At 40.4% G+C, this 20,927-nt stretch overlaps 1 protein-coding gene across 3 annotated transcripts in view; it reads left to right on the forward strand.

Moving 5' to 3' along the window:
- The window catches only part of LOC139748651 (lipase member H-like), a 147,065-nt gene that overhangs the window by 65,521 nt on the left and 60,617 nt on the right, over window positions 1-20,927 (forward strand). For 2 of the 3 annotated variants that reach the window (XM_071661909.1, XM_071661910.1), the window contains exons 3-4: window positions 7,030-7,228; window positions 20,556-20,698. In XM_071661909.1, coding sequence (XP_071518010.1) covers window positions 7,110-7,228; window positions 20,556-20,698 — 262 coding nt within the window. In that variant the 5' untranslated portion in view covers window positions 7,030-7,109. Of the gene's footprint in view, window positions 1-2,456; window positions 2,599-7,029; window positions 7,229-20,555; window positions 20,699-20,927 lie in introns of all 3 variants that reach the window. The other variant, XM_071661908.1, reaches the window with a different exon arrangement.

Below are 20,927 nucleotides of genomic sequence, written 5' to 3' on the forward strand. Positions count from 1 at the left end.
ACATTGTTGGAACCACTGTTCCTTCAAACATACCCATTTTTGCTCTTCGAGATAATGTTCTTGCCTTCCATACATTCTTCAACACTCCCAGAACCTTTGCCCCCTCCCCCAACCTGTGACTCACTTCTGCTTCCATGGCTCCATCCATTGCTAATTCCACTTCCAGATATGTAAAACACTTCACTTCCTCCAATTTTTCTCCATTCAAACTTTAATTCCAATTTTTCTCCATCCAAACTTACATCCCAATTAACTTGTCCCTCAACCCAAATGAACTTAATGACTTTGCTCTTATCCACATTTACACTCAACTTTTCCTTTCACACACTTTTGCAGACTCAATCACCAACTTCTGCAGTTTCTCACTCAAATCGGCGAACAATAACTGACTCACTTCCCCAGCCCTGTCATCCCCAACTGGCTGCATACTCGCCCCTTTTTCCAAAACTCTTGCATTTACCTCCCTAAGCACCCCATCCATAAACAAATTAACCATGAGGACATCACACACCCCTGCCACAGACTGACCTTCACTAGGATCCAATCACTCTCCTCTCTTCTGACTCGTACACATGCCTTAATCCGTACACATGCCTTAATCCTTGGTAAAAACTTTTCACTGCTTCTGGCAGCTTTTTTCCCACACCATGTACTCTTAAGACCCTCCACAAAGCATCTCTATCAACCCTGTCATATGCCTTCTCCAGATCCATAAATGCTACATAGAAATTCATCTGTTTTTCTAAGTATTTTCCCACACATTCTTCAAAGCATGCACCTGATCCACACATCCTTTACCACTTCTGAAACCACACTGCTCTTCCTCAATCTGATGCTTTGCATATGCCTTCACCATCTCAATCAATACCCTCCCATCTAATTTCCTAGGAGTACTCAACAGTATCATGCCTCTGTAATTATCCCCTTTGCTGTTGCACAATGGCACTATGCGTGCATTCCGCCAATCCTTATGCACTTCATGATCCATACATACATTGAATATCCTTACCAACCTATCAACAACACAGTCACCCCCTTTTTTGAAAGATTTCCCTGCAGTACCATCCAAACCTGCTGCCTTGCTAGTTTTCATCTTCTGCAAAGCTTTCACTACCTCTTCTCTCTTAACCAAACCAATCTCCCTGATCCTTTCACTTCACGCACCACCCCGACTGAAACACCCTATATCTGCCACTCTTATCATCAAACACATTCAACAAACCTTCAAAATACTCACTCCATCTCCTTCTCACTTCATCTTTACCTGTTATTACTTCCCCACTTGCCCCTTCACCGATGAGCCCATTTATTCTCTTGTCTTACGCACGTAATTTACCCCCTTCCAAAACATCTTTTTATTCATCCTGAAATTTAATGATACTCTTTCACCCTGACTCTCATTTGCCCTCTTTTTCAACCCTTTCACCTTTCTCTTGATTTCCTGCTGCTTTCTTTTATACATCTCCCAGTCATCTGCACTCCTTCCTTGTAAGTATCATCCAAATGACTTTCTGAGATAGTCTGTACTAGGGCATTCATTTTTTCCTTTTCTGAGATAGTCTGTACTAGGGCATTCATTTACCTTTTCTGTTTCAGCTGAAATTAAAGAAAAAATATGCTGCTCTGAGATAATCTGTACTAGGGCATTCATTTACCTGTGCTGTCTCAGCTAAAATTGAAGAAAAAAATATGCTGCAGGGATTGCTGCTGGCTGTCCACAAAAATGTTAAAGCAACCTATAGTAAGCAGATTGCTTTGAAATAATTCTGAATGCATACTTTGAATGTAAGCCCGGTAAGGTTACTTTATATCAAAGTCTTTACTCATGGACAGAGTCTTCAATGATGCCAGGTAATGAATGAAACATAGAGAATGACAAAAGTAAGAAAGATTGAAAACTTGAAAGAACAATGTCAGTGATTTTAGAGTTGCAGAATTTTCCATTTCAGCGGTGATGTTGATTGTTGGGAAAGACACTAGAGGTCAGAAAGTTTGCAGCATATGAAAAGAAAGTGATAATTACATTTGCCCAAGTTTGCAAGTTAATAATTACATTTGCCCAAGTTTGCAAGTTAAGAACTGACTTTGTGCTGGAGTAATTTGCATAATATTTTGCGGTCTATCCAGTGTTGAAGGCATGTAGGTAGCCAGCTCTTGGGAATAGAAATCAAAAAGTTATGTGTAGGAGAGAAAAATTTGATGAAGGGAAAGTTGGTCAGATTTTATGGTTAAATTAGGATTGAAGTCATGTTTTTTTAGGCTCATTTCTGTTAGTTGAATACTTTTGGCTAGAAGCACCCTAATTTGAGTACAGTGCTCTATACAAGCACTAATCAGTCTTTTATGGATATATAGATACCAAGGTTGTTCAAGAATTTGATGGAATGATTAGTATATATGTGAGATAAACAAGTTGATGGGAAGAAATAATGTTTGATGACAGAATTATTTTGCAGAATAATATCAGGGTAGAGCGAAGAAGGGCAGGTATTGTGCCAAATTTGCCTCCTGCCGATGAACGTGAGCAAATCAAAAAGGATTATTTTGAGAAGAAGAGAGCCATGCAACAAATGCAACAACAGTAGCTTGTCCAGATTGGTAGGGCATATGCTTTCTGAAAGTTCATTTTGAATGTAATTTCTGTTATAATGTTATTGATTCAATTTTGAAGATGATGGAAAATTTGTTCAAAATCTTTGGAAATGTATGATTAGACTGTCATATTTAGAAGTGCTTAGAAATATTATTTGTCATTTTCATGACTGATTTTGGTTTGTTAGAATTTTAGATTTGCTCCATTGTTTTCTTCCAGAAATATTCATAGATCTTGCTTAGGTACCATACTTTCTGAGATGATTATTCTGCCTTTAGAATTATGTTTGAATTTATGAAAAACTACTTTCCTTACCAGAGATGGAGGTGCATAGATACTTTAAGGGAGTTTTGCTAAGCTTGCCATGTCCCCTATGTATTGTAAGTCATATACATTGATGAAGTATGGCAGTTGGTCTAAGTAAATCTTCCCCCATTCCCTCTGGCAATATTCTTTGATCCCCTCTTTGTCTACTGCGAAGCTAACTGATGTCATGAAGATGTGTAGGAGAGAAGATGGAAACTAATCTAACAGAGAGCCTACAAGTGCCTATGATTAGATATTGCTGTGAGAGAGAGAGAGAGAGAGAGAGAGAGAGAGAGAGAGAGAGAGAGAGAGAGAGAGAGAGAGAGAGAGAGAGAGCATGATGAGTAAAGTAGGTAACAGGTACTTCATACAAGGAGGGGTTCACCTGGAATATTTATTTGTTAATCTCTCTTTGTTCTGAGCAGCTTTGCTCTGACTAGGGACTTCAGAGGGGTCCTGGAAGAGGATTGATTGGCCCCAGCTACTGAAAATATTGGGAAGAAGATTGCATACCTCAATTGGATGGAAATCCATAATTGTGAGAAATCTTTGTAGTATTGTCTCAGTGAGCAATACTTGAATCTTACATAGGAGAAAAAGAAGGAATTTAGGGTGGTCAAAAAAATGAAAACCCTGATTCTAAAATAGAAAAAAAATTACAGTGACACAGACCAGTCTGGCAAAGACCTGAGAAGCATTTGATATCCCAAAGAACAAGACCCAGAACTTTAGTTTGGTCACTGATTTAGAATTTGTTAGTACCTCCTATGGACCAGAGAATGCTGGGATGAAAGGATGTTACCCAGTGACCCCACAGCAAGATCTTGCAAACTGGAGTGAGATGTCAGTTTGAAATGATGGACCTGAGAACAGGAAAATAGAATAAAGATACACACTTCTGTTGTAATCCTTTTATGATGACAGTGAATGACAAGAATATTTCTGTTGCCTCATACTCTTATTTCTCCGATGTGATCAAGAGAAGGGGTAGGAAACTGACTGTTCCTTAGGATGAACAACTGGGATATCATCACCTTGTATGAGGAAAGACTTGTTTACCACCTGCAGTGCTTAAGTTTAATGGAAAAAGTCCAGCCTGCCTCCAACTCCTTACAAGCTACTTCCTGGAAACAAAGGCCCAAACAGGCTTAGATTACTAGTTTGGAAATTTAATCAAATAACCCCATGGCTGTAGGACCTGAAGGAGGAAGGATGAGAAGGTGCTTCTTTTAGTTTGGAATGACTGGCTTGTCTTCTCATGACTATAGAAAAGGGTAGGAATCTAGGAGGACATGATATTCCAACCCTTCAAGGAGTCAGTGTCTCTTGTTGATGTCAATGGAATTGATAACTAAGCATTGACAGGAAAGCTCTGTTATTAGTAGTGAATTGGTAATATTTTTGAGTGCTGTCATGCCAGTTGGGCACAATTTATGCCCTTCAGAAATTACTAAGTGTAAATTATATACCTCTCATCTGCACTGTAGAGAGTGCAGCCTCATTCTCTCCTTTGTTGCCAATAGATCATATTTTTTTTGAATGTCATTGTGGGCTAAGCAGGGAGAAGATAATGACACCTGTTGGTTTAGCTTTGAATGGGGAAGAGGGGATGGTAGAGGGAGTGGAGGAGGTTTATTGTGATCTGTTGCCATATCTTGGGGTTGAACATGACTCTTGTTATATATGGGGTGTTCTTGGGGTAGCGAGCAACCTAAGATTAGCAAGCTTTCTTTTAGCATTAGGCAGAGTAAGATATATTCTTACCAATTCATTCAAACTGTATTCATAGAAATGTTACAGGTTTTTGTCCCACTTTAAATATTCTGAACTTTTAAGGTGAATTTAAAAAAAGATTGTTAGCAAAGTAGGGAATACCATCGTTATTTTTCCACTATATGTATATTTATCAAAATCTCCAATTATTTGTACATGGGGAGGATAGATTTATAGAAATTGGGCATGGAGAATTGAATCCTGAGCTCAAACCCCAATGGCAGGGAATAAACTTGTTACTGTACCTCTAATGTACTTTTTCAATCAAAGTTATTGCTGTTGTTATCTTAAGCCCTCAAACATAGTATCATTGCATCAGGTTTTGCTTATCTCTTGACAGAACTTTTGTTGAAACTGCTCACTTCTTAGAGATTTTTTTTATTTTTGTCAATGGAAATTTAAGTGAAACAATATTTGTGTTGTCATTTTACATGCTGCAGATGAAACATTTGTCATTGTGTTCCACTCTGATGCCTGCACTTACGTTATATGCTGAACACATGGTACTTGCTGATATGAAGTCATTTAGAAAGTTATATGTATTATAACTTTTGCTTTCTGTACTTATTGTATTAGTTATAGAATCTCATGATTTTTTTTGTGTATATTGTGAATAATGAGGCATAGTATATCTCTTCAGTATTTCTGTTTTTCCTTCATTAATATAAGTGTATATCTGAAGTGTTTACCATAAATGTAAAACCTATTTGATCAAACCACTTATGTTTAGACAACTGTTTTACTTTAGACAGGGAAATGCTGTGTTTCTTAGTCTGTGATGGCAGAACAGTGCTCTTGGAACACTATGTGGCCTAGGTAATGATGGAGGCACATAGGCAGCTAACTTTCAAGAGGAGAAAGCAAAGTAATTTCTAAAAGAGAGAAAGAGAACCTACAGCAGAACAGAGAAGATTGATGGACTTTTGAGATCAGATTGAGGGAGTTTATAGCTTGGATACATTTAGACTCATTTCTCCTATGTATGTGTGGAGCTAAAGCTATTCAAATTGTGAGAGTAGTACTCTATACAAGGATGAATCAGTCCTTTGTGTAACTTGATTATGAAACTTTTCTCAGTACCAACTATATTTACTTTTGGGTGATTTCTTTGACCTGTAAATGACAGCTGTTAGTGGCCAGATGCTGTCTATAATTGGCTCAGGGCAGGCCTGAAGTGAGTGAGCGGCCATATCTATTTGGAAAGATAGTATTACGTAAAGAAAGCCAGTGTTCTTTGTGGGAAAGACAGGCTTAGAAGGTGCTAACCCTAATACTTCTGGAGAATATATCTCTTGCTCACAGATGCTGCCTAGGAGAGAAAAGGTGTGTCTGACACTGTCATTCCTTGGATGATCAACCCATTCCACACCACATACTCTGAGGCATTTCATTTCCAATATTAAATGTTAAAGACCCAAGTTAGTAGGCAGCCAATGACCTAGGAGGTATATTACCAGTGCTGCTTGCCTGGGTACCAAGAGGGTTAGTGACATCTGGTTAGTGAGCCAGCACTTTAGTGGTTGTCATGTTGCACTCCTCTGACCCAGGTAGCTGTCTTTTCTTTCTGCCTCTTTAACACTCATGCAGCTCATCCTTCATAACTAGATTTTCTTGCAGTGAGCTCTGTGCACTAGCCTTGCCTTTTGGCAAAATGGTGGGAGCAGTAGATAGAAGTAGTAGGTAGGAACGTATAGGCAGGATTATTAGGTAGAAACATTAGGTAGAAGCAGTAGGTAGGAGCATGAGATAAAAGTTGTCATTAGGAACATTAGATAGGAGCCTCTGCAAATGCTGCATTGGACCTGCCCTCTGCCAGTGGCCTGTTAAGGGTGAGGCACAAAAGGCTAAGAAGTGGTACAAGAGTTCTTTATCTATGGAGACTCTGTTGCAATGGCCACCCCTTTGAGGGAGTTCCAATTGGAACAGGCATCAGAAATATAGATAGATAGATAGATAGACTCATCCATGCCGCACTGTCAAGAATACTATACCACCAAACATACCCATCTTTATTGTCTTTGTGACTTCTTCCACACAATCCTTAATGCACCTAGGTGACTTCTCTTTCATGCTGTGTCTCACTTCAGCTCCCATGGCTCCACCTGCTGCCACATCCTTTCTCAGGTACTTCTCCATCCTGTCTCATTTTTTGCATCCATTTACTTTGCTTTTGTGCGCATTAACTTTTTTCTTATTCTTTTTGATATACTTTCCTGAATTCTCTTACCAGCTTCTGGAGTTTCCCATTGTAGAATATAAAGGAGTTTTTCATTTTGTGTTATATGTTCTCATTATATATTTTACCGAAATATTGTGAATGTTGATTATTGGTAAAAATCTGCTAAATCTATTTTCAGATCTGCTACTGAACAGGGGTGCCTAATGCTTGGACTGTTCTTCACTAGAATTATCACAGTGTAGATATTACAGTAGCAAGATGAGTGTTAAGGGAGTTATTTTGGTGTCAGTAATGGTAGCTATGATGGCTGTGATGGTGAAAATCTATCCCAATTATCCAACCGGACGTATGGGTGTCCTCTTCTATTATTGTACCAGGTAACCTAATGGTAGATTTTGATAAACCATAAAGAGTCATTGAGAGATAAAACATTCAGTACATAGGCGAGCAAGGGGAGAGATGACTGCTAATGCTGAAGTACTCTGATGGGACAGAAATTGGAAGTACCGTAGGATTTTATTATTTTCATGGTTGTGTACGATGGAAGAATTCATTGTGATTAGCTGAATCTCCTTTCAAACTAGAAGGAAGTTTTTAAGCTATTAGCACCAGAAATTGTTAGATAATGGTTCACAGAAAGTTTTGTCAAATCTTAGTAACAGATTCCTGTGCAATATCAGGGTATCTCAGCAATTGGTAGTTGCTGAGACATCTCATCTCTATTGAAACTGGTTTTTATAAGTTTACAAGATTTCACTTTAACACACTGGGCTTGGGTTGAGCACATGTATGGAAATATTTAGAGGCTTTATATCATGGTCTACTTTGTGGAAATGAGAGTGGTGTAATGATGGTTGAAAGATGAATAAGTAGATAAATTCTCTGAATTAGTTTAGACTCATTTTAGATAAATATTTAAAGTAGTTCTTAGCTATTTCAGGCCTCCCACACTATAAACAGTAGATGCCTTCCTATAAAAGGTTGTTTATAGTGGAAAAAGATCAAAGAGATGATAATCCATGGTAAAAGGGGGTTACCTCCTTCAGATCCAGTATTTCCTAGTATGTATGTTTTGGAAAAATAAAACATTATTTATACATCTAAGGCATATTAAACCACTGAGAAAATGCACAGATGAGTGATGCTCATTGGTACAGAAAAGTTTTCATCAAGAATATAAGATAGTTAGGATGATTATTGAACATCTTAGGTTGGCTTGAGCAAAATGGCATTGTTATCATAGTGGTTCCCATTTTGAAAGCTATCAGTAGTAATGTACTTTAGTGTTTGATTTTGTTTCAAAATATTACTTATATTTTTGATAATGATAGGTTTTTATATTCCTTGGTTCACATTAGCACTTTTATGGTCGTTTATGTCATTCTGATTGACACAGCTTTTTGCTGATCTTATTGTTGTGTATTTACTCTTGCATTGCCTGACTTTATTGTGATAGTGGCTGCCGTTTCAGAAGTGAACATTACATTAGTTTGTAATGTTATCATTACAAACTTGTATTTGTGATGTTGATTTTTGTATTTTTTGGTTTACTTTAGCACTTTTCTGAGTGTTGTATTTCTGTCTCATAATTCTTTATATACAGGTACACCACCGATTTTCCGGCACTCTGGGTTCCAAAGCCTTGCCAGATTAACCATTTTGCCGGACCAACCGTTGTCACGTAATAATGATTCATCAGCATGCCTCTAACCTACTAATTATACATCTTCCATATGTCTAAAGGATACCATGGACTGCTAGAAATTCAAATTAAGCAAATGTTAGATGTAAATTAAATGAATAAATTAAATACAGGTACTTGTACTACATCACTCCGATGCTGTCGAAACCATTCCATCATCACTCGATTGTGCTCAGTACTCTTACCATCTTTTTTTTTTTTTTTTTTTTATACTTTGTCGCTGTCTCCCGCGTTTGCGAGGTAGCGCAAGGAAACAGACGAAAGAAATGGCCCAACCCCCCCCCCCCATACACATGTACATATACACGTCCACACACGCAAATATACATACCTACACAGCTTTCCATGGTTTACCCCAGACGCTTCACATGCCTTGCTTCAATCCACTGACAGCACGTCAACCCCTGTATACCACATGACTCCAATTCACTCTATTTCTTGCCCTCCTTTCACCCTCCTGCATGTTCAGGCCCCAATCACACAAAATCTTTTTCACTCCATCTTTCCACCTCCAATTTGGTCTCCCTCTTCTCCTCGTTCCCTCCACCTCCGACACTTATATCCTCTTGGTCAATCTCTCCTCACTCATTCTCTCCATGTGCCCAAACCATTTCAAAACACCCTCTTCTGCTCTCTCAACCACGCTCTTTTTATTTCCACACATCTCTCTTACCCTTACGTTACTTACTCGATCAAACCACCTCACACCACACATTGTCCTCAAACATCTCATTTCCAGCACATCCATCCTCCTGCGCACATCTCTATCCATAGCCCACGCCTCGCAACCATACAACATTGTTGGAACCACTATTCCCTCAAACATACCCATTTTTGCTTTCCGAGATAATGTTCTCGACTTCCACACATTTTTCAAGGCTCCCAAAATTTTCGCCCCCTCCCCCACCCTATGATCCACTTCCGCTTCCATGGTTCCATCCGCTGACAGATCCACTCCCAGATATCTAAAACACTTCACTTCCTCCAGTTTTTCTCCATTCAAACTCACCTCCCAATTGACTTGACCCTCACCCCTACTGTACCTAATAACCTTGCTCTTATTCACATTTACTCTCAACTTTCTTCTTCCACACACACACCAGCGCTGTATCATCAGCGAACAACAACTGACTCACTTCCCAAGCTCTCTCATCCCCAACAGACTTCATACTTGCCCCTCTTTCCAGGACTCTTGCATTTACCTCCCTTACAACCCCATCCATAAACAAATTAAACAACCATGGAGACATCACACACCCCTGCCGCAAACCTACATTCACTGAGAACCAATCACTTTCCTCTCTTCCTACACGTACACATGCCTTACATCCTCGATAAAAACTTTTCACTGCTTCTAACAACTTGCCTCCCACACCATATATTCTTAATACCTTCCACAGAGCATCTCTATCAACTCTATCATATGCCTTCTCCAGATCCATAAATGCTACATACAAATCCATTTGCTTTTCTAAGTATTTCTCACATACATTCTTCAAAGCAAACACCTGATCCACACATCCTCTACCACTTCTGAAACCGCACTGTTCTTCCCCAATCTGATGCTCTGTACATGCCTTCACCCTCTCAATCAATACCCTCCCATATAATTTACCAGGAATACTCTTCTTGCTTTGTCGCTGTCTCCCGCATTTGTGAGGTAGCGCACGGAAACAGACGAAAGAAATGGCCCAACCCACCCCCATACACATGTATATACATACGTCCACACACGCAAATATACATACCTACACAGCTTTCCATGGTTTACCCCAGACGCTTCACATGCCCTGATTCAATCCACTGACAGCACGTCAACCCCGGTATACCACATCGATCCAATTCACTCTATTTCTTGCCCTCTTTCACCCTCCTGCATGTTCAGGCCCCGATCACACAAAATCTTTTTCACTCCATCTTTCCACCTCCAATTTGGTCTCCCACTTCTCCTCGTTCCCTCCACCTCTGACACATATATCCTCTTGGTCAATCTTTCCTCACTCATTCTCTCCATGTGCCCAAACCATTTCAAAACACCCTCTTCTGCTCTCTCAACCACACACTTTTTATTTCCACACATCTCTCTTACCCTATTATTACTTACTCGATCAAACCACCTCACACCACACATTGTCCTCAAACATCTCATTTCCAGCACATCCATCCTCCTGCGCACATCTCTATCCATAGCCCACGCCTCGCAACCATACAACATTGTTGGAACCACTATTCCTTCAAACATACCCATTTTTGCTTTCCGAGATAATGTTCTCGACTTCCACACATTCTTCAAGGCTCCCAGAATTTTTGCCCCCCTCCCCCACCCTATGATCCACTTCCGCTTCCATGGTTCCATCCGCTGCCAGATCCACTCCCAGATATCTAAAACACTTTACTTCCTCCAGTTTTTCTCCATTCAAACTTACCTCCCAATTGACTTGACCCTCAACCCTACTGTACCTAATAACCTTGCTCTTATTCACATTTACTCTTAACTTTCTTCTTTCACACACTTTACCAAACTCAGTCACCAGCTTCTGCAGTTTCTCACATGAATCAGCCACCAGCGCTGTATCATCAGCGAAGAACAACTGACTCACTTCCCAAGCTCTCTCATCCCCAACAGACTTCATACTTGCCCCTCTTTCCAAAACTCTTGCATTCACCTCCCTAACAACCCCATCCATAAACAAATTAAACAACCATGGAGACATCACACACCCCTGCCGCAAACCTACATTCACTGAGAACCAATCACTTTCCTCTCTTCCTACACGTACACATGCCTTACATCCTCGATAAAAACTTTTCACTGCTTCTAACAACTTTCCTCCCACACCATATATTCTTAATACCTTCCACAGAGCATCTCTATCAACTCTATCATATGCCTTCTCCAGATCCATAAATGCTACGTACAAATCCATTTGCTTTTCTAAGTTCTAAGTATTTCTCACATACATTTTTCAAAGCAAACACCTGATCCACACATCCTCTACCACTTCTGAAACCACACTGCTCTTCCCCATTCTGATGCTCTGTACATGCCTTCACCCTCTCAATCAATACCCTCCCATATAATTTACCAGGAATACTCAACAAACTTATACCTCTGTAATTTGAGCACTCACTCTTATCCCCTTTGCCTTTGTACAATGGCACTATGCACGCATTCCGCCAATCATCAGGCACCTCACCATGAGTCATACATACATATTTCTAATTGTCAGTTGCTTCTTGGAATCACTGTCTGCATAGAATTTCAATATTTTCTCCCTTTGTATCTTTATATCATAAACAGTTGATGAACCAATACTGTAGATGTCACACAGCTTACGCACCAAAACACCAAGGTCCATTTTTTTCAACAGTTCTACTTTATCTTGGATCAATATGGACTGGTGTTTATGTTTGACACCACAACTGACACTCATATGTCTTAGAAGCCATAGCTAGGGTTAAATTTAAGCAAAATAAGCTAAGAATCTCACAGAATTGCAGTATCACCACCAATAAGTGCAGCGTAAAGAATATAAATAAGCGCATCTTACACACAACGCTATCTGTTGTCGCCCAGTAAACTAGTCTGCTGGCTGTGGTAATTTCAAGTTTCCTTACGTTATTTTGTCCGGACTAAAGGAGGTGCGGAACCATCAGTTGCTGGAAATTCGGTGGTGTACCTGTACTGCCTCAAAAAAATTAAGGGTAGTATGAGCCTAGAGTCAAGCTATGCCATAATTTTAGATGAAGAATAGGGTCTTGTAAATTAATTAACATGACCATAGAGGGCAGGTCTTCAAGGACCCTTTGATGTGGTGCTGTTTGAATTTAGTTGTATTCAACTGTATTCATCTGTATAGTGGGGTTGGTTAGACATGAGAGGTAAATCAGTTGTTTTTTGTTTATGACACAAAAACTGCACTTTAGAAAATGGAGAAAGAGTTTGGGAGAGTGTGTGAAGGAGTTTAGAGTAAAATTGAACAATAGTAAGACAGTAAGGTGCAGAAAGGGGATGAGATAAGATGGTTTGAGTGAAAGCTTGAATCAGGATGAACAGTAGATGGAGCTATGGGGCAGAAATGCGTCACAGCATGGTGAAGGGGGTTAAGTTCCAGGGTGCATTGAGGATTGTTTAGAAAAAAAGGGTGTCTTTTAGGGCTAAGATGTGTATATTTGAAAGAATATACTCCTCCTGAACAGGAGTGGTGGGAGTATGTGATAGAGTGTAAGAAAGTAAACTCTAGATTGATATGAGTAAAACTGAAAGTTGATAGAGAGAGATGGGTGATTATTGGTGCATATGCACCTGTGCATGAGAAGAAAGATCATGAGAGGCAAGTGTTTTGGGATCAGCTGAGTGAGTGTGATAGTAGTTTTGATGCAAGAGACCAGGTTATAGTGATGGGTGATTTGAATGCAAAGGTGAGTAATGTGGCAGTTGAGGGAATAATTGGTATACATGGGGTGTTCAGTGATGTAATTGGAAATGGTGAAAAGCTTGTAGATTTATGTGCTGAAAAAGGACTGTTGATTGGGAATACCTGGTTTAAAAAGAGAGATATACATAAGTATACGAATGTAAGTAGGAGAGATGGCCAGAGAGCATTATTGGAGTATGTTTTAATTGATAGGCACACAAAAGAGAGACTTTTGGATGTTAATGTGCAGAGAGGTGCAACTGGAGGGATGTCTGATCATTATCTTGTGGAGGCGAAGGTGAAGATTTGTATGGGTTTTCAGAAGAGAAGAGAGAATGTTGGGGTGAAGAGAGTGGTGAGAGTAAGTGAGCTTGGGAAGGAGACTTATGTGACGAAGTACCAGGAGAGACTGAGTACAGAATGGGAAAAGGTGAGAACAATGGAAGTAAGGGGAGTGGGAGAGGAATGGGATGTATTTAGGGAAGCAGTGATGGCTTGCGCAAAAGATGCTTGTGGCATGAGAAGCATTGGAGGTGGGCAGATTAGAAAGGGTAGTGAGTGGTGGGATGAAGAAGTAAGATTATTAGTGAAAGAGAAGAGAGAGGCATTTGGACGATTTTTGCAGGAGAATAATGCAAATGAATGGGAGATGTATAAAAGAAAGAGACAGGAGGTCAAGAGAAAGGTGCAAGAGGTGAAAAAGAGGGCAAATGAGAGTTGGGGTGAGAGAGTATCATTAAATTTTAGGGAGAATAAAAAGATGTTTTGGAAGGAGATAAACAAAGTGCGTAAGACAAGGGAGCAAATGGGAACTTCAGTGAAGGGGGCTAATGGGGAGGTGATAACAAGTAATGGTGATGTGAGAAGGAGATGGAGTGAGTATTTTGAAGGTTTGTTGGATGAGTTTGATGATAGAGTGGCAGATATAGGGTGTTTTGGTCGAGGTGGTGTGTAAAGTGAGAGGGTTAGGGAAAATGATTTGGTAAACAGAGAAGAGGTAGTAAAAGCTTTGCGGAAGATGAAAGCTGGCAAGGCAGCGGGTTTGGATGATACTGCAAAAAAGGGGGTGACTGTATTGTTTACTGGTTGGTAAGGTTATTTAATAGGGGTGTGTGATGTCTCCATTGTTGTTTAATTTGTTTATGGATGGGGTTGTTAGGGAGGTGAATGCAAGAGTTTTGGAAAGAGGGGCAAGTATGAAGTCTGTTGGGGATGAGAGAGCTTGGGAAGTGAGTCAGTTTTTGTTCACTGATGATACAGCGCTGGTGGCTGATTCATGTGAGAAACTGCAGAAGCTGGTGACTGAGTTTGGTAAAGTGTGTGAAAGAAGAAAGTTAAGAGTAAATGTGAATAAGAGCAAGGTTATTAGGTACAGTAGGGTTGAGGGTCAAGTCAATTGGGAGGTGAGTTTGAATGGAGAAAAACTGGAGGAAGTGAAGTGTTTTAGATATCTGGGAGTGGATCTGGCAGTGGATGGAACCATGGAAGCGGAAGTGGATCATAGGGTGGGGGAGGGGGCGAAAATTCTGGGAGTCTTGAAGAATGTGTGGAAGTCGAGAACATTATCTCGGAAAGCAAAAATGGGTATGTTTGAAGGAATAGTGGTTCCAACAATGTTGTATGGCTGCGAGGTGTGGGCTATGGATAGAGTTGTGCGCAGGAGGATGGATGTGCTGGAAATGAGATGTTTGAGGACAATGTGTGGTGTGAGGTGGTTTGATCGAGTAAGTAACGTAAGGGTAAGAGAGATGTGTGGAATAAAAAGAGCGTGGTTGAGAGAGCAGAAGAGGGTGTTTTGAAATGGTTTGGGCACATGGAGAGAATGAGTGAGGAAAGATTGACCAAGAGGATATATGTGTCGGAGGTGGAGGGAACGAGGAGAAGAGGGAGACCAAATTGGAGGTGGAAAGATGGAGTGAAAAAGATTTTGTGTGATCGGGGCCTGAACATGCAGGAGGGTGAAAGGAGGGCAAGGAATAGAGTGAATTGGATCGATGTGGTATACCGGGGTTGACGTGCTGTCAGTGGATTGAATCGGGGCATGTGAAGCGTCTGGGGTAAACCATGGAAAGCTGTGTAGGTATGTATATTTGCGTGTGTGGACGTATGTATATACATGTGTATGGAGGTGGGTTGGGCCATTTCTTTCGTCTGTTTCCTTGCGCTACCTCGCAAACGCGGGAGACAGCGACAAAGCAAAAAAAAAAAAAAAAAAAAAAGACTCATGGTGAGGTGCCTGAGGATTGGCAGAATGCTTGCATAGTGCCATTGTACAAAGGCAAAGGGGATAAAAGTGAGTGCTCAAATTACAGAGGTATAAGTTTGTTGAGTATTCCTGGTAAATTATATGGGAGGATATTGATTGAGAGGGTGAAGGCATGTACAGGGCATCAGAATGGGGAAGAGCAGTGTGATTTCAGAAGTGGTAGAGGATGTGTGGATCAGGTGTTTGCTTTGAAGAATGTATGTGAGAAATACTTAGAAAAGCAAATGGATTTGTATGTGGCATTTATGGATCTGGAGAAGGCATATGATAGAGTTGATAGAGATGCTCTGTGGAAGGTATTAAGAATATATGGTGTGGGAGGCAAGTTGTTAGAAGCAGTGAAAAGTTTTTATCGAGGATGTAAGGCATGTGTACGTGTAGGAAGAGAGGAAAGTGATTGGTTCTCAGTGAATGTAGGTTTGCGGCAGGGGTGTGTGATGTCTCCATGGTTGTTTAATTTGTTTATGGATGGGGTTGTTAGGGAGGTGAATGCAAGAGTTTTGGAAAGAGGGGCAAGTATGCAGTCTGTTGTGGATGAGAGAGCTTGGGAAGTGAGTAAGTTGTTGTTCGCTGATGATACAGCGCTGGTGGCTGATTCGTGTGAGAAACTGCAGAAGCTGGTGACTGAATTTGGTAAAGTGTGTGAAAGAAGAAAGCTGAGAGTAAATGTGTATAAGAGCAAGGTTATTAGGTACAGTAGGGTTGAGGGACAAGTCAATTGGGAGGTAAATTTGAATGGAGAAAAACTGGAGGAAGTAAAGTGTTTTAGATATCTGGGGGTGGATTTGGCAGTGGATGGAACCATTGATGCGGAAGTGAATCATAGAGTGGGGGAGGGGGCAGAAGTTCTATGAGCGTTGAAGAATATGTGGAAGTCGAAAACATTATCTCGAAATCTCCGAAAGCAAAAATGGGTTTGTTTGAAGGAATAGTGGTTCCAACAATATGATATGGTTGCAAGGCATGGGCTATGGATAGAGTTGTGTGGAGGAGGGTGGATGTGCTGGAAATGAGATGCTTGAGGACAATATGTGGGTGAGGTGGTTTGATCGAGTAAGTAATAATATTGTAAGAGAGATGTGTGGTAATAAAAAGAGTGTGGTTGAGAGAGCAGAAGAGGGTGTTCTGAAATGGTTTGGTCACATGAAGAGAATGAGTGAGGAAAGATTGACCAAGAGGATACATGTGTCAGAGGTGGAGGGAACGAGGAGAAGTGGGCGACCAAATTGGAGATGGAAAGATGGAGTGAAAAATATTTTGAGTGATCGGGGCCTGAACATGCAGGAGAGTGAAAGGCATGCAAGGAATAGAGTGAATTGGAAGGATGTGGTATACCCGGGTCGACGTGCTGTCAATGGATTGAACCAGGGCATGTGAAGTGTCTGGGGTAAACCATGGAAAGTTCTATGGGGCTTGGATGTGGAAAGGGAGCTGTGGTTTCAGTGCATTATTACATGTCAGCTAGAGACTGAGTGTGAACGAATGTGGCCTTTGTTGTTCTTTCCTAGCGCTACCTCCCGCACATGAGGGGGGGAGGGGGTTGTTATTTCATGTGTGGCGGGGTGGCAATGGGCATGAATAAAGGCAGACAGTATGAATTATGTACATGTGTATATGTGTATATGTCTGTGTGTGTATATATATATGTATACGTTGAGATGTATAGGTATGTATATTTGCGTGTGTGGATGTGTATGTATATACATGTGTATGTGGGTAGGTTGGGCCATTTCTTTCATCTGTTTCCTTGTGCTATCTCGCTAACGCGGGAGACAGTGACAAAGCAAAATAAATGAATAGATGAATAGTAGTAATTTTAATGTGAGTCTTGTACCTTGTATGGAAAAGAAGGGAATAGAACCTAAGGAAGACATGTGGTGTGAGGTGGACTGATTGTGTAAGGCATGACTGTAAGAGTGAGGTGTGGTGGTGTGTGTAATCTGTTTGAGAAAGCTGACGGAAGTGTGCTGAAATGGTTTAGGTTAATGGTTAAGTTTGGTGATATTGAAGGAGAGATAAGGGAGAGAGTAGTACTGGGTGGAAGAGTTACTGGGTCCCTTAATTGAATAATGAAGGGTAGGAGTATAAGTATGGAAATGAAGGAAGGATTAAGGGACAGAATAGTCCTCCTGACCTTGACCTATGCAGCCAAAACATGAACATAGAATTAGTCATAGAGGTCAAGATTCGAGGCTATGGAAATGAGCTATCTGAAAGGAGTGTGTGATATGACTAGATGGAATGAAGAAAGAAATGAGGGGGTTGATGAGAGATTTGGTATGGTAGGGAGTGCAAAAGGAGTGGTAGAGTGGGTGAAATGTAATACTTTGAGGTGATTTGGGCATGTGGAAAGAATGCAATACAGGAAGCTTACAAGGAGAGTTTATGATAGTATGACTGGGTGGTTGGTGTGAGAGGAAGGCCACCTGTGTGTGTGGAGAAATAGGGTGGAAGAGTACTGGAGGGAGAGAAATGGTGGAAGAATGTATGGAATGGTGTATGTAAGGGAGACATGTAAGGACAGGGCTAAGTGGAAACTCTTTTGCCATGGACACCTCTTGATGAAAGTTCCTGGAGGGAATGGGCATTGGAGATATAGATAGATAGAGTGGTAGATATAACTAGATGGAATGAAGAACTAAATGACAGGGTGTATAAGAGATTTGGCATGGCAGTGAATGCAAAGGGAATAAATTATGGGGTGGTAGAGTGGGTGGAATGTAATACTTTGTGGTGGTTTGGGTTTGTGGAAAGTATGCATGATGAGGAGTTTACAAGAATTGTGTATGATAGTATGATTAAAGGGGTTTGTATAAGAGGAAGTCTCCCTGTGACATAGGGGAATAGAGAGGAAGAGTACTGGAAGGAGAGAAATGTAGTAAGAATATGTGGAATGGTGTATGCAAGGGAGGCATGTACGGACGGATAAGTGGAGACTGTGGAGACTCTTTTGCTGTGGTCTCCCATAAGATGGGAGTTCCCACAGGGAACAATTGTCATAGGGTTAGATAGATGGATAGATAGATAGATAGTTAGATAGATGGATAGATAGATAGGTAGTTAGATAGATGAATAGATAGATAGATAGTTAGATAGATGGATAGATAGATAGATAGATAGTTAGATAGATAGAATGATTAAAGATTGATTAAAAGGATTTACATAACAGAAGTGAAAAAGGAAGGGAGAGTATTTACCTATCTTCAAATACCTATGATAAGATGTTGCCATGATAGTAGTGCTTACCACCACATATACTAATAAAGTGTGTAGATGCACCAGATAAACCTCTTGAAATACTCTCAAGATGTTGCTGGGGAGAAGCAAAGCGCCAAAGGAGTGAAAAAGGGTAAATGTTGTACCTATCCACGAGAAATGAGACTTGGAACAGGCACTGAATCATAGCCCTGTCTTACTTATAAAAGTGGGCTTTAAAGTTGTGGAAAGGATAATTTGGAAGCAAATGGATGAATTTCTAAAGAATAGGACGGATGTCATGTGTAACAAACCTCGTAGATTTCAATAAGAGAGTGAGCTCTGTCTTAGATAAAAGAGAAAACTGGGTGGATTATATGTTTCTGGCCTAATAGAAAGAATTTGACACTGTGCCACATGGGTGGCTGATTAAGAAACTGAATCACCAGGCAGGAATTAGGGGGAATATCCTTTGATGGATGGAAGATTATCTAAGCAGAAGGGGACAAAGAACATTACAGGAGTCTTCTCAAAATTTGTTGAGGTCACCAGTGGAGTGCCACAGAGTTATGTTCTGGGACCATTACTCTACCTGACCTATGTAAATGACTTGCTTGAATGTATGGACTCCTATATTAGTATGTTTGCAGATGATGCAAAGGTTATGAGGGAAGGGAAAAGCATGAAGGATTGCATCACCTTACAAGGGGATCTTGGTAAACCCCAAAGTTGAGTGATTCATGAAGTTCAGCTAGAGTAAATCTAAGGTATAAGGATGGGTCACAGTGGAAAAATGCCTCACTGTGATTATTACCTAGCAGAAATTAAGCTGCAGGAATCTGTCTTTGAGAAAGACTTGGGAATTGACTTTGTGCTAAGCTGTTGCCAGAGTCCCCACTATAGAATAGTTAAGGAGACAAATATTAGAATAGGAATCAACTTCCAGGTTAAGGAATTATTCAGCAACCTGTTCACATTATGCATAATGCCAAAACTTGAATTTGCTCCTCAAGTTTGGTCACTGTACCGAAAGAAACACAAAGAATGAATACATAGAAAGTCCTAAGGAGAACAACAAAGATGATGTAAGAATTAAGAGTGCTGATTTACAGGGAAAGACTAGAGGCTTTAAACTTGCCTAGTTTGGAAGAAAGTGAGGGGTGACAATATCACAAGCTTTAAGTTTTAGACAGATTGATGACTCAGACAGTTAACAGTCCTTTGAGAGATTTAAGGTTAGAACAATCAGAGAACATGAAATTAAGCAAGAAGCCTTTTTTTTAAAAAAGGTGGTCAATCAAGTGCTGAAAGGTTAGTTACATCAGTCTTTGGGTAATTAGTATAATCTGGTGACTGTTAATGACTGACCAACATTTTTTTTTTTTTTTTTTTTTTTTTTATACTTTGTCGCTGTCTCCCGCGTTTGCGAGGTAGCGCGAGGAAACAGACGAAAGAAATGGCCCAACCCCCATACACACGTACATACACACATCCACACACGCAAATATACATACCTACACAGCTTTCCATGGTTTACCCCAGACGCTTCACATGCCTTGATTCAATCCACTGACAGCACGTCAACCCCTGTATACCACATCGCTCCAATTCACTCTATTCCTTGCCCTCCTTTCACCCTCCTGCATGTTCAGGCCCCGATCACACAAAATCTTTTTCACTCCATCTTTCCACCTCCAATTTGGTCTCCCTCTTCTCCTCGTTCCCTCCACCTCCGACACATATATCCTCTTGGTCAATCTTTCCTCACTCATTCTCTCCATGTGCCCAAACCATTTCAAAACACCCTCTTCTGCTCTCTCAACCACGCTCTTTTTATTTCCACACATCTCTCTTACCCTTACGTTACTTACTCGATCAAACCACCTCACACCACACATTGTCCTCAAACATCTCATTTCCAGCACATCCATCCTCCTGCGCACAACTCTATCCATAGCCCACGCCTCGCAACCATACAACATTGTTGGAACCACTATTCCTTCAAACATACCCATTTTTGCTTTCCGAGTAACAACATGTCTGTTGATTTTGTGTGTATAAGTGTATTGTTATTTATTAATATCTTTGTTAATACCATAGATCTTTATATCTCTCCCTGGCAGTTCACATCAAGTCAGAAAAGAGATGAATGCGACAAAAGAAAGTTTAGCATCACTACCTGTCAGTCCCTCCACACCTGTGACTTTTGTCATCCATGGCTTCACTGAGTCCTCCATCAGATCTTGGGTAATCAGCCTCACTGATGGTAAGGACTGTGAAGGTGGAGTTTATGAAATTTTGGTCTTTATTATTCATTGTTCACAGTCATTTTACATTATTGTTTTATGTATTCATTATTTTTTACTCTGTCCTGCTCAGTTTTAAGTGGAATAATGCAACTAAAAGAGGAATGAAATGACAACAGAAATGAAGTATTTTTTTTTTGTCATTGGCTCCAGTCTTGGATAGGGATCTTTACTGATGTTGAGCCTTCA

Source organism: Panulirus ornatus, chromosome 5 (genome assembly GCF_036320965.1).
Source record: "Panulirus ornatus isolate Po-2019 chromosome 5, ASM3632096v1, whole genome shotgun sequence".
Classification (NCBI taxonomy): Eukaryota; Metazoa; Arthropoda; class Malacostraca; order Decapoda; family Palinuridae; genus Panulirus; species Panulirus ornatus.